The following is a 24580-nucleotide window of genomic DNA, read 5'->3' on the forward strand; positions in this document are numbered from 1 at the left end:
TTCTCAGTCATATTCGTATATGGAGGGAGATGAATAACTCACGATGCGTTGATAGAGCGGATCTAGGCGCCTTGGCGCTTGTTACCCTATGCGATAACATTTCATAATGGTTTCTCGTCCTCCATTACTCGCAATCGCTCATCTTCCTAGCTTTTTCGGCAACTGGAAGGTTCCGAAATCTTACGAGATCCCGCACAGACCATTTTTCTAGCGAGAAAAGCCAATGTGCCAATCACGATGGTGTAAGCGAGTTTTAAGTGTTGACTTTACATGATTTGGAGGGGAAAAAAGATCGGTACAGGGTATAGGCATGTCACATTTTCACGTTTCATATTAACTGACAAATGACCTTTAGAAAAACATAACAGTGATTGACGTAACATCCATTTCGCTGGTGAATACCACGGAATTTTCCGTTGAGGTTTAGTCAGTGACGCAAGTGCCGGTCGTATTATGCTGCGCTATGGATCCATTATTCTGCCATGTAAACCACTATGGAAAATGATCAAATATTAAGGTGATAACCGTAAAAATAGTTTCTTTACTAGATGTTCAAATGGATGAACATCGACGGACGATGATTCGCACTTCGTCACAGACGCGTACAATACACGTGGAGTATGCAGGTCAATATGTGCGTATCAAAGCTGAGGGAAAGGAAACCAAAATAAGTTGTACTGAGGTAGGTACCATCATTCTTCATATTTTATTTTAAAGAGCCCTTTCCCCGTCCTATCCCCATTTATATTCGACAATGTCGACTCGGCTTTTTAGCGCAGATCTCATCCATTTCTGAAGGTCTACACAATTTTGCCGCATCAAGACTTTTTTGTAAGTAGAACGCCCAACTCACTTAATATTCGACTGTCATTACGGACTAAAATCTACAAGCTTTTTTTTGGGCTTGGAAGTGGATTTCGTACCGCACCGGTGGCACGTGCGTGTTTCTCGCGAAAGGATCGGTGCACATCAGATCCGAAACTGGTGAAATATATACACATGAAATAAAATACTCTAAATCAATTCCAAAAAGCAAATTATTCTTTTTAATATCATCTGGCTTGTGGCTATGCCACTAGATACATTTTTAACTGTGAGGGCCACTTGCGCTAGTCACCGAATCGTCTTTATGTAGTTTAAGCTTAAAGATTATAACAAATTAATGAGATCCGCCAAAACGTCAAATTATAAGCCGAATATAACCGGAAATATCATCAGTTGAAAAACACTGTGTATGACGTCATTCATTTTGATGGTGCATATCATGGTTTCTTTCACATTGGTTTTATCCGCCATTTGAGTTGAGCAACCAGTGCAAAATATGTGCATCAAATAAGCCTGTGTCACACTATCAAAGCTAGCCATCAAAAGATCAAGGTCAGGTATTGAGATTGCCTTATTCGATGACTTGGACCAATCAAAGCACTTGACCTTGATATTTTGATGGAGTATTTTGATAGTGTGACACAGGCTTAATTCGTCGTTTCCCGCACGTGGGAACGTAACTTTATTCCAAATTTCCTGAATTGACTCAAACAACTCAAAGTACCTGTGCAATTTTTGTCCAAAATTTTCCTGATTTTGCATGAGATCAGAAAAAAAATCAGTGAAATTTTCAGTTAAAAATGCCCAAGATTCTCTTGAAAAAAATTCAATTTACGAGGGGAAAATTGGCAATATCGAAATGTAGTTACGTTTTTTCGTGAATAGAACGACGAATTGAATATTGCAATTAAAAACTACAATTTCTGGCCCAACTGCCAAAAAACTTACGTGCGTAGAAAAACGTATGGTACATACGTTGTTTCTAAACTAAGACGGAAATTGTAGCTCCAAATTGCAAAATGTAGTCCAGTTGATCAATCGCAGGCAGAAAAAAACATGGTATGTACACCCCCGAGGGGCGAGGTCGTACGCTGTGAAGAAGCGATGAAGAAGAAGCGGTGCATCCCATTGGCGGATCCAGCAAATTGGCAACATTGTCTTTACTCCATGTAAACCTATGGAAATGTATCGATTCTTGGAGGGGCAATGTGCTCCGACAAGAATCGATTATTTAACATAGGCTAAAATGGAGGCAATCCGGTGTTGCCAAATTGCTGGATCTGCATCTGGTGCATCCGTTATCATAGCACGTCTAAAAAACTAGACGTCCAGGCGGATGTTATTATTTTTTGCTCATCCAACAGCTTAATCCACCAAAATCCAATATTGCAACTTGTGTGACTGACCCATTTTAAGTTAATTAACTCGGAGATTGCCATAGAACCCCGGCGGAGCTCCATTTCCGTGGGCCCTCGGATATGACGTCACATACTCTCTGGACGTCACGCCGCGGGGTGGCGCGGGGTGTTTCGGCAAGTTCCGGTCACTCCCCGCGTCCAATAAAGACTGGGCGGTCCTCGGCCGTGGGCCCTCGGTGGGCCCTTTCGATCACGTCTCGGCATTTTCGCGTGCGGACCTTTTCCGCGGATGTGCGCGCGGTTACGCGAGCGGCAGCGAACGCTAACGGCCGGCGCGGCGGCAGGCCCGATGACACACTGCTCGAGCGCGCGCCACAACTGGAGCATCCACATCCGAGTTCGGTGAAGACGGGTCGCACCCCGTCCCGCAACCAAACGCCACGATTTTATGTTTCCTCATCGGGGCATATCCCAAATCGGAATCCTCGTGTAACGCAAGGAACTGCAGAGCCAATGAAAAAATGAAATCATTTCTGATAAAAACAGAAAGGTTAAGGAAGACTGGCCTCTCGGCGATGGATGGAAACTTTTACTTCCGAGAATTCAACCCTTCCTTATGGACACTTATAAAGGAGCAACAGTTATCACCTTTTTTTTTCAGCTCTTGACCTACCTACAAGGGAGCTTCGGATAAAGTCATGAGCCAAACAAGTTTACCAAGCTTTGGTTTGTTTGCAAAACCAAATATTCAACGCGTTTGTAAATATCCGCCTATAGTAGATAGGTCAAAAGTTGAATGTTGGAGTCCCGAAAATAAAAGCATCAACTATTGCCAAGATACCAATGAACCTCTTAGTCTCAGGGTGCAAACGACTGTTGAAAATCTCTTAGGAAATACCTTCAAGGCTGGATTAAGATTTTTGGCGCCTCGACGGCCCTAGGCTGAACATTGTTTGGCATACCTCTAAAAAAGGTGCTATCGATGGATTTGATCTTAATTTTATGAAAAAAGGTGTTATTTTCAGAGCCCTGGATTCCCCACAGATGAGGAACAAATTGCACAATCATAGCAACACGTGATGATGTGTACAAGGTTTTGAATTGCAACTTTTCAAGTAGGAAAAAAAATTAAGAGACACGTTAAAGATATACTATACTTATTTTCAAAGCACTTAAAACGCTTGGAAAAATTTTGGAAAACTTTAAATAGACCAGGGCTATACGAAATAGAATACCAGCTTGATTTGGAAAAAAGCTGTAAAAAAATAGAGGATACTCGATCTCGCAATAACAGCGGATCAACGACTTATCTTTCTTTTTTCGAATTTTTCGAAGTTCCGGGTTCTTGATTTATCCTCTGTTTTTGCAGCCTTCTCCCAAATTAAGGTGTCATTTTATTATGTGTTTTGGCTGATTAAGTTGTTCTCCATTCTTGATACTCAATAAAGGTTTCCTATAAACTCTCTGATGACTGCGCGCGTGTACAGATAAGTTTGCTTGCAACCGTCCACAGAGGGACCTTAATGTAGGCCTCAGAAGCAGAACCAAAACCATACTAAATGCATTAATAAGACATATCTTGTCGAAACAAGACGCCACAAAATTGACAAGCTTATGACATACATTTCATTAAACAAATAGGTTTAATAAAGTTATAGAACTCAGATCATCACTGTGACAAAAATCACCTTTCTTCCAAATAATCCAATTTTTTTTCTCTCTTTTTTTTTCAACTTTGGACGTTTTCTTATACGTTAAAGCAAGTTGTTAAGCTTGAATTTAGCTAATGTTTTGAATAGCTGACGTATTTTGGAAGAAACTTGTCAATACATATGAAAAATTTGCTCAAAAATTGAGGAAGATATATCATCGTGAAAATCGCGCTCACTCACGTTTTCGCGGCGCACCCGTCAACGCGGTCCGCCAAGTTCCGAAGTTCCTAAATTTTTTAGTAAACCTAGCATATTGATGCACAATTTTCATCTAAATTACGTCAGCTATTCAAAACATTAGCTTAATCCAGGATTAATTCTCATGCATAGCCGCTAGTTTAAAAAAAAACCGCAAAAAAGGCCTTTTTAGGCCATTTTTCAAAATGGCGGCAGATGCACACCAAACACGTGTGAAGAAACTTCAGATTCGGATTCAGCGACCTAAAAGACATAAAGTAGGCCAAAAAAGTAGCTGTGTACCCGAAATCCCAGGTAGACTTACTAGGCACCTGGACTATTTCTATTATTTAAAAGATGTGCAAGTTGGTTTCACCTTGAAGTGTGGTGTAAGTTTCAATACTGAAAAATCATTTTTTTTAAATTTTTCAATTTTTCAGTTCGCAACGAATAATCTGAATTTGATTTCTCGGCGGAAAAAACATAATTGGCCGAGGGAAATGGTTGCAAGCGTCATAGCTCATTTTTTGTGGATTTTGGGAGAGTGAAGTAGAATTAGTTTTTTGGAAATACAGAACAGGCGCACATGATTACGCATCAAGTCAGGCTAAAATTTGACTATGTTTTTTGGAGGTACACACTTTTTTACCGTAAAATTATACAAGTAATATCTTCAGCTTGATTAGACATTATTCGAAGGTTGCATTGCAAAATATTTTAAAAAAAAATCCTCGCATAGGCAGTGTTACAAATACGTAATTTCTCAGTTTTCCGGCATTAAAATTATTTTTTACTTGCTGTAAGCTTTTTTACTTTTTTAACAGCATTTCTCAAATTCACTGTTCTGAATCCTGTTGGCTAATTTCTTTTTTGTAATGCCTACTATTTTATAATTTTAAGAGAATTTTACCGAGGGTGATGGCAACATTTTTCGCGAGCGGGTGCTTTGAATTTACCGTTCATAATCTAAACTACGGACGTTTATATCTCACTAATTAGTTAAGTTAGAAGGCTTCAGATACGTATCATATGCTCTGCATATAAGTTTGATAAGTAAACATATGCCATAGTCTTTAATTGTTTACTCTGCTGTCTAGAGATTCATTGAACTTTCGTTCAAGGGATGCAGATTTGTTTGAAAACGACGAGGATAGTATCAAGAATCTCCGTTTTCGGCCACTTGAGCCCCCCCTCCCCTTATTTTGACTCTACACGGTCCGAGCGAGGCAAAGATTACACACACCCCACACGTGCGGGGGCCTGAGCAGCGATAGATGCAGCGCTTGTAGTCTTTGGTGAGACAGGAAACAATGGCCCGCCATTGGGTGGCGGGAGAAAGCGGTACCCGGGGGGAGTCGGCCCCGGTGTAGATATACCCGAGTATAAAGCGTCAGTCGGTCAGTTTGATAACCGTGTTCGATTGGTGTTGTTACAAGTGATTTTGGTTTACTCCACTTACGATGGCGTTCAAGTTGGCATGCCTGGTAGGTCCTAGAATTCTTTACTGATAAGAAAATAGTTGATTCAACTCATCGGGTTTAATCAACAGCTAATTTCATCAATTACTAAGTTCATTTTATCCAGTCATGATATTTTGCCGGGGAGAAAATATAGAAAAATAAAAAAAGGAATAGAAATCAGAGCAGAAAAGAAATGTAATCGTCTTTCACACTTTCATTCAAATGCATTTCATTGAATTTTTCATGTTCCATCATCTTGGTTTCCTATTATGAGTTAAAAAAGGCAATTTTGGCTGAGGGCAAATATTTTTTAAATTATTCGTGTTTTTTTTTCTTCTTTTTTTCTTTTTTTTCAAATTGTGATGTGACCTCAAAATGTATCCATCAATTCATTAAATGCTGATGGCAGCAAGTAGTATATTTGCAAACGGAAATTTACCTGGAGAAGAGGAACTCCAAAACCACAAAAATATTTTAACGTACCTGACGATTAAAGTAAAATATTCATACATTTCTCATAAACAACAATTTCATCGCGAAAAATTTGGCAACATTCGATTGTTCAAACGACGTTTTTCCTTAGGATAGGAACATTACTAATAGTGCTGTTACTTTTATTACTATTATTACACTATCACATTACTATTATAGTGCGCGCTTCTTGCCGAGCATAAACAAACCGCGGCAGTCTGCCGAGAGACTTAAACGCAGCGATACAAAAGTGGCTCTGCGAACATTTGTTTGATAAGGGATCAACTTCTGCGATATATTTCGGAAATGACATAACTACTATGAATTCACATTTGAAGAAAGCCATTTTGCACATAATGCATGAACTTCGTTCTTTTTTCACTTCCTCCAGAAACAATATATTTGCCGTTGATTTCCCTCTACTGATCTAGTTCTTTTATGACCATGCAATAGAACCTCTGCTTTTGGTTTTCTATTAGAAATAAGGTTGATTGTCTGATTCGGACATTTAGACAGACCCTTTTAAAAATGCATCGACTATTTACTTGGTTTTTGTATTTAATAAAAACTGTTTAGTCCAATATTACTTGCAAAACATTGTCCTCTATAAACTGTGTAGCCAATCGCTGGCCAATTTTATCCTAGCATGATTTTTAGTGAAAAAAAGTGAATTTTGATTTATTATTAGAAGTTGAACGTGGGTATTCTCCTCGGAGTGTGGCGATAGATTGAACTTAATAATACCACTATATTATCACATTATAACTTTGAATTTACCCTGTACAAGAGCACGGTGCGTAAAATAAAACCTGCGTATAGTTACGCAGAAAATACTTCAAAGATAGCGCTGTAGTAAACTGATATTGAAAATCCCCCAGTTAATCTCAGCTTACGTTTATGTGTCTTATAGGCGCATTCGAAATCTTTTTTCAAAGTAAGATGTTTGGAATTATACCCTAAACAGGCTTTTCTTTTTTTTAAATCACACTCAATTTCTTTTCAGAGGCCTTTACTTGACAACAGGGGGAATTTTAAATTGGTTTATTTGACTAAATGTTCATCGTCATAATGAAGCTCTCTAAACAGTGTGATATCTCATGGGATAAGATGAATAATATGTAAAATGTCAGCAAAAACGATTTTATAAAAATCTCTTTTCAGTCTTAAAATTGAATGGCAAAATGACACGTATAAAAGTCGAGAGAATGGGAACAAGCTAAGGGAGGTGGATGTGCGAAGAAAAGACGAAACTCGGAGAATTGCATTTTTGAACTTGTTTATTTTTAAGAAATGTAAAAATGATGGTAAACCATCAGGTTTTCCGGAATTTATACTGAAACCTACAGCTCCCTCTCATCTTTTAGATATTGTGTCAGGGGTCTTTCAATATTGTCACATCTTTCACGGATCAAATTACATTTCAAAGGACACCTGGAAATAATTCTCATCCCAATTCCCGTTATTCCAAACAGAGGAAAACTTGTGTTTTACTTTTTTCGGTTCGTGGGTTTTTTCAAGAGCTTTTCAAACCTTTAAAAAGACCCTAATTAATTTCTGTCAAATTCGTCCTCCCCACCTTCTTTGTTTAACGGAACTATTTATTGGACAAAACTTAGCATAATGGAAAGGGCCAGTTTCACGGACCGCGACATTCAGATGATATTTTATTTCCATGATTCGGTTCACACTACTAAAGTTTTCTTTTCGGTGAATTGTTATGACGAGGAGTTATAAAATATGAGTGAAAGAGGGCAAGAGAAAGGTCGAAAGTACGGCTGATTTGATTCTCACCAACTGTCGAATTCAGTTTAATTGCTAAATACTCAATAAAAAAAAAGCTCACGCCCGCAGAAGTTCACGGTGACATAGCTCGGGCGGTCGAGGGCTCGCCGGATGTTACCAGATGGCGGCTCTTTGAACCGAATCCTTTCGTAGTAACTGCTAATAAATTAAATCCCCAGTTTCGGGCCAAACTGGCATTTGCGACCATTTTTTGCTCCGCGCATTTTGAGAAAAGGGAGATATTCGAGCCGGGCCGAAAACTGACCTTACCGCCTAACACCCAAAAAAGGATGAGACGTGAAAAAAATTGCGTTTCTTGCAAAAAATGTATTCAAACGTTGCCAACTCTGCCGCTTCAAAGGCGAGCGCTGTGGGAGTATTTGTGCGTTGTCAAGTTCTTTCTGATAAAATACGGATATCATGGAAAACTTTTATATGACTTTTAACTTTTTTAAAAACTTTATTAAGAATGTATGATCTGGTACAAGGAAATATATGCATAACTTTTGTGAAAGATAAAATAGAATACAATTAACGTTTGCCAGGCAACATTTGAATTTTCATCATACAATTTTCTTCCTTGGCACGGTAGAATTCGTCATTTCCTGTACGAAATAACGTAATTACATTTCCATGTTGCAAAATGTTCCCTTGTAAATTGCATTTTTCCCGGGAGAATCTTAGGCATTCCTAGCTGAGATCTCCCTGATTTTTCCTCTGGCCTCGTCCAAAAATCAAAACAATTTTGAGAAAAAATTGCATAAGGGTATCTTTGTCAAAAATTTTATTACTTGAGCCGGTTTTGCAACCTAGAAAGGGGGTTACATTTCTTTGTGCGGGAAGCAACGAACTGCACTGAGCAGCGCGGAAAAACATATGCTTGGTGTTTACCTGCATCGCTCTTCTTTAAAATTGTATTCTATGCGTTTAAAATAACATAAAAATAATTGAATTATTGAAGTTTGAAACATGAGGGTGAACATAGAAGCGATCCACAAGAGGCCTTGCGATCAAATTTAATTTAAAAGGGAGCTCCTTCGACAGAGCAGGAAACCGATTTCTACAACTGCCGGGCCACGAAAGACAGGAGTAAGCGAATTCCACCATGAACTACGGTCAGCGTATACCCTCATGCGCTTCACGGCTCAAATCGAAACGAGCTTACTGTCGTGCTAGAATTTTACCAAACGCCACAGTTGGTGGAAGGCTCAAATCGAAACGGACTTGCATACCGTCTTACAAAAAAACGGCAGTAAGCGAATTTCACAGTGAGCTTTGCTCAACGCGTATCAAGATGTGCTTCAACGCTGACAATGTCCGGGGAAATAGTCTTATCATAGGTCCTTGTGTTTTATGCCTAACTCCACACGCGTGTTAGGACATCACACTAAAATTAGAAAACCAAACATCAAAATATAAATGCGTCAAAAATGGGAATAAACATAGACCGGCTCTTATAACGCCATTTAATCAGGATCAGGCTCAAGGCAGTTTTCTCTGAAAGCCTTTTCTTCGTTTTCACTGTACTCTTCCTCAGCAGGGCAGCATACTGTACTTCTATAAGGAGGAAATAAGACACCGATTTGGAATTCCATTAAGATAAAAACAGACGTTAAGTCTACGAGCTGATTATTGATACTGATATAGGCGCAGCGATTGATAAGGAAGGCAACGGAAAACTTGAGCGAGACTTTTGATTGAAAAGGGTGGTTCTGATGATTGACTAACTATTAAGTCCATTGTGCCGTCAGCCAATCTATTACTCATATCTTTTTTGTGCATTACAATCACCCATCTCCACCGATGGGATCGCTCTATTTTTCCGTTGTCTCCTTTGTCCTTGCCTATTGCTTTGTCTATCAATTTCAAAAATCAGCCCGCTGCGGGCCGATTATTCAAATTGATAGACAAAGGTATAGACAAAGATGACAAAAGGAATATGGAGGGAGCCTATTGGTGGAAGCTGGTAGTTGCAATGGACAAAGGCGGTGGGTAATAGACTAACTAACGGCACCCACGAGAAACCCTTTAGTTAGTCCATCATTTTCTCCCTAAGTCTATGAGAACCACACATGTGAACCAATAGGATCGCTCTATACCTCCTATGTCTTCTTTTTCTATAGCTTTGTCTATCAATTTCAATACTCTGGATGGGAAAATGGTGTTGCCAGTCTTTGATAATTTTCACCTGTTGCACTTGGTCCCAACCCTCGTAATAGTAGAAGTTTAGATCAAACGAGTCTGTGTCAAAGAACAACTAATCCACTACGTCGATTGGCGCTTTTATCTGACATTGATACGTGGAATATTGTAAGAATGACTTAGCCCCATATCAGCCTATCGGCACTCTGGAGCAGCACAGAGAAATACCACGAGGATGACCAAAGTGCAATATTAGTATTTCCATTGCGGTGTTTCAAAATCTCCGCTCCTAGTTTATTTTTTCCAAGGGGAAAAAAGCAGTTAGCTTGAAATTAATACAGAATATTCTACTCAGAGAGATGGAAAATCATGGAAGTTTTCGAGGAATTACGTAGACTAGTTTTCCTGGGAAAAAATAGAGTAGGGCATGAAGTCTGCAACGTCGCAAACGGAGTTACGTGGTTTGGCACTATGACCATGGACTTGTTCTGCCGTGCTAAAGAAGAACGCCGTACGAACATTCGAGAGTGCCAAATTTTCCCAAATAAATCATGTATTTTTGAAGAGGGGTTTGCATATTTTTCCTCGAAATTTTCAGATATTTTAGATTCAATTGTGAGCAAAATTCTCTGAAAATTGTAAGAAAAATATTCAGAATTTCCCCAGTAATTTCGTCCTTTAATGAAGGAGATGCAGGAACGCCTGAATGTTCATGCGGCGTTTTTTCTTAGGACAGCAGTATACTGCTGTTTCCCGTAGTGGGACTGTCTGAACGAGACGGCAGCCCGGCGAGGAACCAAGTTATCGGCGGAATTGTGAGCACGGGCGCGTTACATAAAAGAAGGAAAGAATGAAAGCGAGCAAAAACCCGGTTTTTTGCGACACACTCGGCCCTCTCCACTGTGCGACGTCATGAGTAACGAACGCCCCCTGACTGGGACGCATCTTTCTCCCGGCAAGTGGAGCAATCATCGCGCTGTCGATCCTGTGCATTTCAATGCCAACAACTTCACTTTTATATGAGCCCTCATGTGCGCTTAAATCCGAGCTAACTGGAGCTCATCTAAATATGGACTTGTTTTCTTTTGAAAAGAGCCTCTTCATCTGTGCACATCGATTGGAAAAGATGTCGTTTCCCCTCTTCCTCCCTCCTCTTTAACCCCAAGAGTGAGGCATGCACGATCAAAATGCACCAAGTCGCTCTTTCTGACTTTCAGAGGACCGCAAAAAACTCCAACTGGTTTTTGGCCAGATTGATTTTCTCCGCTAAACCTTATATTACAGCTCAGGACAGTTGCGGTTAAACCTGAAAATCGCAAAAGCGCTCGAGTCTACATTGTCCTGGTGCCCCATGTGAGTTTCGTAGTTCGAGTTACGTAGTTTCGTAGGGTTTGTGCCTTTACATTCCTAACTTCATTTTTAAATGGATTTATGCTTTTTTCATCCCAACATGTTCATAGTCTAACTAGGGGCATTTTTTTTAAGGACACAGTAAATATGGAAGGAATAATTCTCGATTGATACCTTTCATCAAATCAATTTTTCTCTATTTTAGTCCATTACTTGAAAATTTTCAAAGTTTTAGAACATGGATCCCCCTTAAAACCGCCGAGTATGAGTTTGTCAATGGAATGCAGTCATCTTATGCCTTAGTTTCTCGCAAAATCACAGTCAATCTTTGAGCATTATCTCAATTAACCATCAGAATATTCCGCGGGGTACCAAGAATGCAGCACCAAAATAAATCCGCCTGTACCAATTCCCAAAATTTGATTCGGACCGATTTCAATTCCGGGTTACGACAGGATAAAAATTTTGACTCGACTGCTATTCTATCAAATTGGGCATTTTTGTGATAGTTTTTTGCCAGAGTTTTTTACATTTTATGCACAGCATGATGCTCTCCATTACGTGAACATGATCTTTAAACCAATATATCCGATTAGCTTTCATTTTTTTTAAAACGCGGACTAATCAAAATCTTACGTTGAAATATTTGATCAATATTTTTAAATGGGGCAATAAAAGTCACAGAAGAAAATAATAAAAACACTTGGTAAGTTTCCTTTTAAATTATTCTTTCTAAAAATCTATAAAATTACGGCCATTATTATGACTAACATTCATCTACTTAATACTTTATAGATTTAAGCGTGCTAAAATGAAGGAAAAAAAAAAAAAAAAATCCGGCACACAGGACATACCTAGAGTAGAGTTTCGATTTAAGAAGAAAAGTAAAAAGTCAGAAGAAATTGATGACTTCGCAACCAGAGCTACGCATTTGTGAATTTCGAACCGTCATTAAACCGCATCTGGATGTCAAGAATAAAGAACTTTCGCTGCATTAACTCTGAATTATCTCACCAAAATTTCATCGAGCTAACTGAAATTATTGAAGCACGGACATTTGCCTGAGACCGCCGATTTCAGAATTCGAGATCGAAAGTAAAAGTCCGAGACAGCGTTGATGGAACTTGCGCAACGAAAAAAGCCGCAAAAACTTCGAATTTGTATCTCGAGCAATCGGAGCATGAAGCGAGGATCGTTCTTTCTGAATGGCATGAATTTTAATACAGGCGCGTTTTATGACCACGCATCGGCCATTGTTTCATCTGCGATTCCGCCTTTCGAGTTCTCATGCAAATCAAAACTGGAGCGGAAACCAGTTTGACTCAGCGGCGAGGCATGCTTTGCGATGTATCCATTCATCTGACGTTTAAACCAATAGAAAAGGATCGATAATCATGTGTTCGCAACCAACACCTTAATAATTGATTTTTTACCATATCCTCAAATAGCAAAGTATCGATAATCGATCATTCAAATATAGTGTTAACTTCGATTTTTACTCGCGGATTCGCACTGAAAATCGCGAGTTAGGTTAAAACACCTGCGAATCCAGTCATAAATTAATTGCCGCTAGCACTTTACACGCGCCGCAGATCTTTCTAACTCTCAAACTCAATAAAAAAGAAAGTTATCGTGGCCTACAGGGGACTCATTAAAAAAATTCAAGGTATGCTTCAAAATTTTAACATAAACTCAAAGGACTTAATGTCCTTTTCTGCCCAAACGAATGTATCTTTTCAACTCATGAACTAAATTTTTAAAAGGACGTTTTAATAATAGCGTTTTTAACTGAATATTTCACCGATTTTTCTCCCGATTCCAAGCAAAAACCAGCAACATTTTAAGCAAAAACTGCGTATTCATATGTTTGAAAAAATTAAGTTGTCAGAGAACATTTTGCGAGGGATGGGAAATGAAAATGGCAAATAATTTTTCATGTATATTTTTATGACTAGGGTGAATCGGGATCCCTGCAGGGAAAAATTTCCTACTATGCACCGTTCGAGATTCACCTTTTTACAAAATTCCGGTTAGTTTTTCTGACTGTCTAGGCTGTGTCATGTTAATGACGGATGTTTGGTTCTGTTGACAGGTTGCCATCACAACACTGGTGGCGACGTGTCGGGCTTCTGAGGGAGTGCAGTCTCAGGACTACGAGGCGTACCAGCCGTACTACCAAGCTTACCAGGACCAGAGCCAAGGCTACCAGGACTATGACGCCAGAGAGTCCCAGTCAGCTAAAAGAAGTGTTGAGCCTGCTCCGGCCCCCGCCTACCATGCAGATGCTGCTTACGCACCGTAAGAACTATCATACAACTATCATAAGTAGAGTCACAGGGAGGCCATAGATTCCATCCACATGAATCTATCCATACATAAAATTGCCGAATCCATCCATGCCAACCGATCAACATCAATTCGGTCGACAAGTTATTCAAAAACCAGTGCGGATTCCATCGCCATGAATCCACCGAAGAACGAAATCGTCGACCGATTGGTGTAATGGAGAATTTCCATGCACATTTTTTATTGCCTCGTCTGAAAGTGCTTAAAGAGCTCATCTCGCACAGTATTTTTTATAATTTTTTTCTCATATAGGAGATAGTATAAAAATAGATTTAAAAGTGAGAAAATGCACAGCCGTGTGACGTCATCTGGCGGAATTTCCCATTTAAACGCACGTATTTTAGCAGATTAGATCATTTTGTCATATCTTCTCCAATAACTGTTCAATGCATGAACCAAGGGTATCCTCGTGTTCAGTTCACTCAATAGTTTCTGCTTAAAAACGAAATTCATCAAATTTCAGACACCTGCAAATTCTCTATTCCATTGAAACCAATTCCACCAACAGTTAATGAGATAAAAACCCAGTGTCCATCGATAAACTAAAATTCGAACCAATCAACGCGATTCCATCGACAGCCGTGAATCAATCGAAAAATCGATGAATCGATCGAATCATTGTCGAACGAATCGCGTCGATTAATTCACGTCATTATTTTTCGATCGTTTTATGTCGATCGAATCGACGGCGGTTTTTTTTTTTTTTGATAATTTTTCGATCATTTCATGTCGATCGAGTCCATACTCTCCGTGTCAGTGTTATTATTGTCTTCAACTAACACAAGACGCGACCTTACGCTGATGGCAGCAACGCCTGAATGCAACTACTACTGTTCTGTGGATGGCCGTGTTGCATACCCAAAAAACTGGAGGTGAACTGTTTTTTCTCATAATACGTTACGAATGCTCGCTACGTGTACTGCGTCGACGGAAAAACCTCAAATGCAAATATTTATGTCCTACTTTGAAGACTGACAATTAAAATACAGAGAAGACTTAGAAAAAATGGACCGATCCTATTGGTGGAGGCGGGTGGTTGTAATGGACGGAGGAAGTAAGTAATGGACTAACAAGCGGCAACCAACGAGAGACCCTATTGTTAGTCTATCATTTTACCCCTTAGTTATAGGAACCACCCTTTTCAACCAATAGGATAGCTCCATTGTTCCTTGGTCTTCTTTATACATAGCTTTCTCTAACAATTGCATTAAACAGTCTGCAAGCAGGGAAGCGTTTGACGAAGATTTCTGCGAGGCAAATTGTATGGACTGTACAAGACACTCATCCTCGAATATATGTGTATTTCTGCTCGAAGGGTGTTTAGTAGCCTACCAACAAAATTGAAGGCGAAATGTGGCAGATAGGACGAGGAAGTCGATAAAATAGACAAAGTTACCTAAAAGCTTCCGCATATCGAAGAAAATGTCTAATTTTATGAGCAGTTTTGCAACTTGGGGTACGCACGTATTATGCAACAATGGACTCATCATCGAATCATCAATCTACAAATGATTTCACATCCTGGTAACGCTAATATGGAGATTTTGACGAGATATGTAAGAGCAGATTGTCAAAATTGATTGATTCGGGTCGATGAATGGTGCTTGGATATTCTCCAAATTCAGGTCAAACGGAAAGATATGTGCCCATTCTGCCCATTCTACCTTAGAACCTGAACCATGCTGACGGCAATGCCTTCGAAATTGAGTAGAATGACACCAACCGTTCGTCGCCCGTCGTTTCGTTTTGGCCAGGTTTCCGCTTGGTTTACTTGTCAGAGACGAGCTCCTAATAATTAGGCGGATTGCATATTGATTGATACGATTTCTTCACGGCTACCACACTACCAATGCACATGCTCCTATCTTGTCGGAAATAATCGCAATTTCTTAGTGCCTCTTATGTTTCTCCATTTTTTCCTACAATGAGGTAGTTCGAGGATTTTTTCCTAAACGAGATCAATATTATTCTAAAATTACAATTAGATTAGTTTAATTCAGAGGAAAACTCCATTTTGAATGAGTTGTTGGTAGTAATACTACTCTCTCTGGTTAGACAACTGACAAGCTCGGGTTGACAAAACCTTAATTTTCAAGGAGAGGAACCTTAATTTCCCAGGAAAGGCTTTCTTGCATCTTTTCGAGGAAACTGAGGATTTCATCGACACGTGGCTAAAATCAAAGCTCAAGATGATACAAGCTTCCGTTGACGGTTTTAGAATAATTTCGTAGATGCTTGTATTCATACAGCATTGGAAATTCTACATTCTTAGCATTCCCTTATGCATGCATCTATGCATGTGTGTCTGTTGAAAATGTAAGCTTTGTGTTGCTCTACTCCCAAACCACCTTTGAACAATCTCTAAAAATTATGATAGATCAAATCGCTTACCAACCACATTTTAATGGATTCTCTGGCTACCGGAAAAAAGGGGCAACTATTTGAGGGAGTCTATCGGAGGAAAGTGAAATTGCAGCTGCATTCCAGCCAACCGGCAACACTGATTTTCCTCCAATCAAGAGCGGTTCAAATATTACGTATGGGACTTTGATCAACTTTTTACCACCTCCCCCTCCCTTGTAAGACACTCGACAACCTATCGACCTCCTTTTCGAATTGCTTACAGTTGGCTTAACTTCTTTTCCCAAGTTTTCAGCGAATAGCGGGGAAATCTTGAAAAATAACTAACATTTTTTTTTTCATGAGAAAATATTCCCTTTAAGAAAAGAAGAAAAAAGAATGAGGCTTAGGTAATATTATAGACTATAGGCTCCCCTCACCGCTTGTAAGACCCAATAAGGCACGGCTGGGCACCCTCGCCTTCTCGTAAGTAACTCATAAAATACATGAATACATGCTTTAAATCAATTTAAAATATCGATCTGTCTCACCTGATATCGATTGTGGATTCATGGATTGTTGCCAATTTGCAAGATTCGTTTCTGGAATGCAGCCGATGGTAGGATGGTACCTGGTGTATTCGATAGATTTGACAACATGGTGGCCTCAGAGCGCCGGCCACAGCAGCCGCGAAGTTGCGGAGACGTGTTGTCTGCCCGCGTTCACCGTTTCAATTGGACGCATTTCTGTCAAACGGAACTATGTGCATTACGACGTGAGCCCTGATATGCATGTATTCTTATGGGTCTCAGGGATCATGTCTCAATACACATAGTTCCGTTTGGCAGAAATACGTCTAATTGTGAAATGAAATGCGCGATTCTGGATCAAACGCTTGGAAAACTGAGGGAACGAATCGATTAATTAGACTAATGAAGAATCGCCACCGAGCTACTCAGACGTATCGTGACGCGCTGCCCCGTTGTCGAATCGTGCGAAAAATTCAACCCGAAGAACACCTGGACAACGTCATAGATCCAAAACTGAGGGTCGTATACTACGCGTTCCTTATTACACAGCTCCTTTCCTTCGGAAGCCTCGTGGCAATGGTCAAAATGAGGAACCACGTATTTACATTGCGGCGTTTCAAAATATCCGCTCGTTTCTTATTTTTTCGATGAAAAATAAACTTGGTTTATAGCTTCAAATGTATACAAAATATTCCGCTAAGAGAGTCCAAAAATGAAGGAAGTTTACGAGAAATTACAATGATCAGTTTTCCAGCATAAAAATAAAGTATGAAAAGAAGCTTACGACGTCACAAACGGAGATACGTGGTTTCGCACTTTGCCCATCGCTATGGTTTACGTTGTAAATCAAGGGAGGTTCAAAGATATCCTCAACATGGCATCATAAAAATGACAACTTTTGCGGACCTCGAATCAAATTCAGCAGGAAATTTTTGGAAATGGATCCTTACAAGGGGTTACAATGAGTTGCCACAGCAGAAAGTACAAAACACGGAAGAAAAAATTCTACAATTATGACAAATGTTAGGTTAGGTGCGAACCTACCTTAAAAATTACAATACTCGTGATATATTTTCTGGAGTACTTTGCATTTTTTGAAGTTGTAAATTATCGTAATCTCCTTTAGAGATCCATTTCCAAAATTATACTGGCAGACGACCGGTTGCTCAAGCAGGTCTTCGATTGGGTTCCTCCCGGAAGGCGACGGCGTGGACTTCCTGTGAAAGGTTGGCGACAAGGGGTGGAGGAGGAGATCAGAAGGTGCCAATTGCCTGATGATCTCTGGGAGGATAGGGGGCAATGGCGATTGGGCGTCGCAGAGCAAGAGGCGGCGCTATAAAAGCGACTTTATGTATGTACTGGTGAATTTGATTCGAGGTTCGTAAAAACTGATCTTCTTCATGATGTTATGTTAAGAGTTTCTTCGAAGCTCCCTTAATCACAATGGAAACCGCATAGGGTCTCCTGAAAATGGGAGATCTTACAAGAATAATTATTAATATGATCCTGAGAGTTCGATCCTTTCAGTGCAAAAAGGCTTTGCCGCTGGAAGACAATGTACCGCATTGGTGTCATTCCTGAAATGTAAAAGTTACTCTTGAAAGTCAACTCTTAGATTTGCCCAATGATGATTGATGAACAATATGGTCTGGCAATCCTATATCTCAATGTAAAATGTTGAATCTCTCAAATTATCCACTATTGCAGAGATACTCGTTGAGCGTTTCAATTCAGCTTTTTGTAAAACTCAAGTTTTTCGGCTAAAAACGAGAAGTATCGAAAGCATCCATTAAAAAAATATTATTTTGAATTCAGGCAAAATTATCAATAAAAAGTTAATGGAGAAAAACATCTGCTTTTTAGAACTAAAAAAACCTACACTGGCTCAAAAATCGCGCTAACTTTTTTCTCCTAAAAAACTATCTTCGTCGATCTCACTTTGTACGAACGTATCGTAATTATTATTTTTTTTTTCTTATCGTTGACGCACACGTTTTCCTATTTGCTCTGATGAAACAACTTTTATTTGTCGATATTTTTGAAGAAAAAATTATTAGCTCAAAAACATCGATCGACCTATTCACAATCTCAGAATTTGAGGCAATTTTTTGAAATTCAACTTATGCATGCCGCTGTACTTACTTCACGTATGTATAGAAAAACACGATCGATCGAAATAGTTAAAATTACTTATTTTTGACTTTTCAATTTTAAATTTCTATTGAAGTTGTACATTTACCTCTCCTTTTGGCAGTTTATTTTGTTTACAAAAGCTTTTCTTTGAAAAAATAATTGTTTCGGAATTGCTTTAAATTATATAGAGACTGGCCTATTATCGATTCAAGTTAATGTCGATCTACAATGTTTAGATTCTATCGGTTAATATTTCATATGCATTTAAATTTTAAGATGAAGCAAAAGAAATAAATTTTCATTTATCTGGAAAGTCTCTTGCAAAACTCGATTTATCTATCACTCCTCCAACCTATCTCCAGACTCTTGGTAGTTAATGGCCGCCGAAACTGATAGACATTTAGACAACCATGGATTAACATTAACCAAGCAAAACTCAGGAACTCTACCTCTTCTATGCGCAGGCCGCTGACAGTATCGACGCGATACTACGTTCTTTTAAACCTGAAATCTTATGCTTATACATAGACGCAGCGTAAGAGCTCCAGAAGAGTTGTTGCGAAAAGGTACATGACAACTACTCCGAGTGATTCCGCCGCAATTTCAAGCTTATGATTTTCAATTCTCGCATAGTGTGGCTATACCCTCTTGACGCCAAGGGTCCTTAGAGTGAGAATCTTGCTAATGTATTCAGCTTTTTCACTGCACAAAGAGTTTGACTGAAAATGGAAATTGACTCTCTTCCGTATCTACGGGTATTTATCCATCATTGTTTCAAATTTGAGAGCCTTTTTGAACCTGGGAGTTGATTTTAGACGAGTTGTATGGTATTACGGAGCTTCTTCGGATATTTTACAGGGGATAGTGAAATCGGAATGATCTCTTAATCATTTCCTGGAACTGTTCCATGTATACGTTAGCGGCAAAATATCTCTTAATTCTGTAAATCACACGTCATAGACTAGAGGCAGAAGGGCAATTCTGACGAATATTTTGAAAAATTTCGTATTTAAGTACCTCATACCTAAGGAGGTAAGAATCGAGTGCATAACCACCTGTTACGACTAGAAGAAGATAAAAGTGGGAAATAAAGACTCGAGAAGAGAGTATCAATGGTTTTGCCTCACATTTCATTAGAAGCTTTTCTCTTCTCGAATGAATAGCAGAAGCTGTGTGGGGCTCTACCGAGAGAGAGAGCACAGTATTTACGAGATTCGTCGAATTTTACCGTATGCGTCATTCAATTGTGATGCTCTCTTTCTCTCTGTATTTCAATGAAGAATATTTTGCGGCAAATGTTAACTTGTGAAAAAAGAGGGACCAGCTCGGTCCATAAATGCCTCGTCATCGAGCCAAGCTTCAGTTGATGTTCTCTGAAAGTCTATGCCTTTTTTGCACCGTGATTGTCCTTAGCAATGCATTTGCATGTGTGCGTTATGACATCAGCGTTTTCAGTTGAGTTGAGGTTGTGTAGGCAATTACACCAACTTTGTAGTAATGCGTCAAGTATCGAGAAGACATGAAGGCGCTCCGAGCCGAGCTCGTGCTTATGAAAATTTTTACTGATGAAACCTTTCCACTTCGGATGCGTTTATTTTTTTTAGATAGGCAACACTCAAGCCACTCAAATTGCCAATTGCCCACGACATTCACGCAAGGTAACGTGAAATGGACTATAGTTTTTTTTTGTTTTTTTAATTATCTTCTTAGATATATCAGCGTCCTGAAAAGGGTTCAATTAGGGCTGGAATCTGACTGAGACATATGTTTTTTCTTGCAGATACGCGGCAGCCACCTACCCAGTTGCCAACGTAGTCGGCGTACAGCACACAGTTGAAGTCTCGAAACCGGTCCCAGTGCCCGTCTACAAGACGGTGGCCGTTCCGGTTCCCCAACCGGTCCCCGTCCATGTGCCTCATCCGGTTCCCGTTCATGTTCCTCACCCCGTTGCCGTCCACGTTCCCCAACCGGTTCCAGTTCATGTTCCCGTTGAAGTACCAGTCGTCAAACATGTGAGTCTTGTCAACCCGATCAGGGTTGAAATCAGCAGAAATATTGTCAAAACTAAACAAAGAAAATTCCACAACTTTAATCTCTATTATGAATTAAAATTTTGGGAGAGAAAATTGAAAATTCGATAAAACTGCTGTTCATAAGGTCCGCGGGGTTTGACATATTTTACCAGAAAAGAAAAAGAGAAGGTCTTGCGGGGCTGTTGCCATTGTAAGGAACGATTTTCTTCGAACGCAATTTGATTATCCAGTTTAAGGCAAATTATGCCCTGAGGAGACGTATATGAACATACATATGAGCAAAATTACCTCTGTTTAATATTAAACCAATTAAAAAACCAAGAAAATCAAGATAAATATTTTTATTTATTGTTTGCTCATTCTCGTGAGGTTGAGAATCAAGTCCTTCATAATGTTTGAGTAAATTCGACGTTTTTACGCTACACAATATTTAAACGTGTTTGATTCTGGATTGATTTCAGGTGGCCTACCCTGTAGAGAAACCGGTGCCCTACGCCGTCCCAAAACCCTACCCCGTCACCGTTGAGAAGAAGGTGCCCGTGACGGTGTACAAACCATACCCGGTTCATGTCCCCGTTTACAAGATCAAACATATCTACCATGAGCCCAAATGGCATAAGTGGTGAGTATTATACTGATTTTCATTACAATCTTTAAAACCTGTCCGGGGTCAAAAGGTCAGCATGTTCACGGATTGAGAGAAATTTCGGAACACAATCGCTTCGAAGGGAGATTTCGAACTGAAGAACTAAAGCCTTTATTTATGCCATCATTTAGCTTTCATGAACTTTCACATGCAATGCCGCGTTGTTGCCGCATAAATAGGTACTAGATCGTTGCCACCTTTTAGTAGTCAAAAACCTGATTATCTTAATAATTTCATTGAGACAGTGTCTTTTAAAGCATTACTTTTCTACTCTGAGAGGACGAATTCCGTATGAGTTTTCAGACATCGCCGAATTTTCCCCAATTAAAAGTCAATTTTCGAGGAAAGTTATGCCTAAAGTTCCTTGAAATTCTAGGAAACTTTAGATTGAGTCACGATTAAAATTCTCTGAATATTTAGAGGAAAGATATCCAACATTTTCCCGCGAAATTCGTGATTTATCAGACGGAATTTGGCGATGTCCGAAAGCACTTACGACGTTTCTCCCCATCGCTTCACTTGTGAGTTACGGCCTACGGTAAGGAAGCTTTGCGACTCACTCAAAAATCCATTTTCAGGTCGTCTTCGAGCGTTTGGAAAGCGCGGCCACGAACTAAAGTCATCTTCATTCATGAACCGGTAAAGTTTTACCGGCATGACCACGTGGACTTTGTACGTCGACAGAAGAAAAAACGACGCCTGAGAAAGAAGCTCCATCGGTTAGGCTACCGACACCGACATCGACCTTACAGAGATTTCGACCAAGTCTACGAGATGACTTTTTGACAAGACTGAAAGACGAAGGCTGATTTGACTGGTTAGTGACGTGACGCAGCCATCCTATGCATTCGCCACATCTGTTAATGACTTAGAGTCCCTTTATACCCAGAGTTAAGACAACTCACTTTTGGTTGGGCCAGGGTTGGGCTGAAAGTGGCCTAAAAAAATCCAAATCTGATTGGTTCTCGTTCACGGAGGCCGAAGCGAGTGCACCAATATGGCGGTACCTCGAATGTGAACAAGAATAATGAAAATCTTACCTAATTGTGGTTTATCAAGAGTAAATTGTTATTTCCATCGGTCCGAAATGAAAATAGAATAAGAAATTATTCACAAACCAATCTCATTTTCTTTTTAATTGATCAATTTGTTGACGTTGTTGTTTTTGTGTGACAGACATCGCAGGATTCCTGATCCTTATCCCTCAATATCGTTCGTTTGGGTGCACTCGTTTCGGCCTCCATGGCCAGCCAAGGCCGGTTGCCAGTCAGCTGATAATCGAGTTGTCTTAACTCTGGGTATAAAGGGACTCTTTTAATGACTAACCAAATTTATGTAGTTCCGTAGTTACTAACTCAAATCATAACAAAATACTTAACCCAAGAAAACGTAACTTTAAGCCGTCCGGAGATTGCCTCCTTGAACCTAAAATAAAAATGCTTGAAGCACGCAGGTTTAAGCGTGACAAAAGCTCTTATAAATTGATTCAAAAGAAATGTTTGAAACTCAGCGGCTCGTAAAGCAGTCATTATTTCAACAGAGCGAATGTGACTTCGTTTTGTGCAAAAAAACATGATGTCTATCACAAAAATGATATATTGACGTGACACTTAGCAGAAAACTAGAACAAACCAAATTTAGTCACAGAATGAATTTATGTAGTCTCATCACAATCATGATTCCTCATTATAATATTGCTTGTTTGACAATTTTCGAGATGATGGAAAATCTCGAATCAACTGCCAGGTTTCATGTTAACTTTTTCAGTCAGCATCGCTTGCGAAATCAGTGTTCGTTAGAGAAACTAAAATCTATGCAAGCTACATTGACCGTTAAAAATGAATATATAGGTTCGGCAAATTAATCACGTCAGGGTTTATAAAAATACCTCTTTTTACTCTTTGATACAAGTGACTCAAAATTCGTTAAAAGAAAATTAGTGAACTAAGAAAATCATCAACTATACGAACCATGTCAAAATTTGTTTATATTTATAGACACCTCTTCATTAAAAACAACATACTAACCAACCACCTAACCATCCTACTGACACTTTGACAATTAATTATCTTGATGTTTCCGTAGTTTTCAGTAACACCGATTTTATAATTTGCGAAGTTGAAAAAATAGATACACTAATTTTATGCAATTTTTTCACAGGTTCTAGGTTCAAGCAGCGCTTGAAAAAATTATGTACCTGAATATGATAGGGGCACCAGCACCTTCAATCAATGAAGAGTTGATTCACTTGCAGCGGGATTTCATGTACTTCATGAAGTTGCAATCGACCAAAGATATCTTTCGACTCATTTTCTAAGAGGAAGAAAGAAACCTGCTCCTACTTAAAAGACTGGCATCGCTTCGATGAATCAAAATTGAAAGAGATACTTCAAATCTGTACAGTGTATATACAATTTAGTTTTATAAGCCGACTGAAAATCCAAAGAAATCGACCAAATGGACGTAGCAATGATGAAATGATCTGTCCGTAAATGAATTGAATCAAGAGGAAGTATGTATCACGCAAAGTCTATTCATACAGCTTCATTTTATTTAATTCCTTCGCACATAGTTCTGTTGAGTATAAATCCGTCCAATAAACGAGTACATGCAATTATGTCAGTAAATCTTTAAAGATCTAATTTGAATTCCTTAGAGCAGCGCCTTCTACTTGCTCAAATTTTGTTTTATAGAAATGGTGGTACTTAGCAGGTAATGTTTACCAGAGTGCACTGTTTAGATCTACTCGAGGCATTTTAAAGTGTACAGCGAATGCATGCGATTTTCTAAACTTCGAATTAAAATGTGCTACTGAGCCTTAAAAAAATACTTCTCAGTAAATTTTGAAATAAATAAGTTACCGGTAAAACGCAAAAAAGTTTAGTTACCAACAAAAAAAAAAAGAGTTACAAACCTAGAAACTCGAGTTACCCTTAATGCGGACCCTAATTGTACATAGTTTGATTTTGCCATTTTAGTCAAACGAGATATTTTTCTAGATAAGTTTTGTTCTTTTTGTTTTTATTTCCTGTTTGCGTGCGTCATTTTAAATGTTGTTTTTCTACTCAGAAGAAAAAAAGGAAAAATAAAAGGCGATAAAAAATCAATATTGACTTATTCCTTTCTATTTCTCACCTGATGCAGATTCGGTCGTCAAATTATAGTTTTTCCAAATTGTCATTTGAAACAAAACAATTCAAAAGAAACATTACAGCAAGAAATAATAAAATAAATAAAGCGTCCAGAATAAATTACGATTTTATTTAAAATCGAAA

General features: G+C 39.0%; 1 protein-coding gene across 3 annotated transcripts; it reads left to right on the plus strand.

The window, feature by feature from the left end:
* The first annotated feature begins 541 nt into the window (after nt 1-541).
* Nucleotides 542-24412, plus strand: LOC109038548 (uncharacterized). 3 transcript variants are annotated; one of them, XM_072297636.1, is made up of 6 exons: nt 542-682; nt 13370-13575; nt 20407-20638; nt 21121-21281; nt 21884-22122; nt 23466-24412. In XM_072297636.1, exons 1-5 carry the CDS (start codon nt 557-559, stop codon nt 22089-22091), a joined length of 933 nt encoding a protein of 310 aa, XP_072153737.1. In that variant the 5' UTR covers nt 542-556; the 3' UTR covers nt 22092-22122; nt 23466-24412. The 3 variants fall into 3 exon arrangements, with proteins under 3 accessions (XP_072153737.1, XP_072153739.1, XP_072153738.1); XM_072297637.1 differs by lacking the exon at nt 542-682 and adding an exon at nt 5413-5556; XM_072297638.1 differs by lacking the exon at nt 21884-22122.
* The last annotated feature ends 168 nt before the right edge of the window (nt 24413-24580 follow it).

The sequence above is a fragment of the Bemisia tabaci genome, chromosome 3 (genome assembly GCF_918797505.1).
Source record: "Bemisia tabaci chromosome 3, PGI_BMITA_v3".
NCBI lineage: Eukaryota > Metazoa > Arthropoda > Insecta > Hemiptera > Aleyrodidae > Bemisia > Bemisia tabaci.

Coding starts and splice junctions, on each gene's coding strand:
- LOC109038548 (XM_072297636.1), top strand. CDS start 557: ATGGATGAACATCGACGGACGATGATTCGCACTTCGTCACAGACGCGT. Junction 13,576..20,406: donor GCAGATGCTGCTTACGCACC/GTAAGAACTATC, acceptor TTTTTCTTGCAG/ATACGCGGCAGCCACCTACC. Junction 21,282..21,883: donor GAGCCCAAATGGCATAAGTG/GTGAGTATTATA, acceptor ATCCATTTTCAG/GTCGTCTTCGAGCGTTTGGA.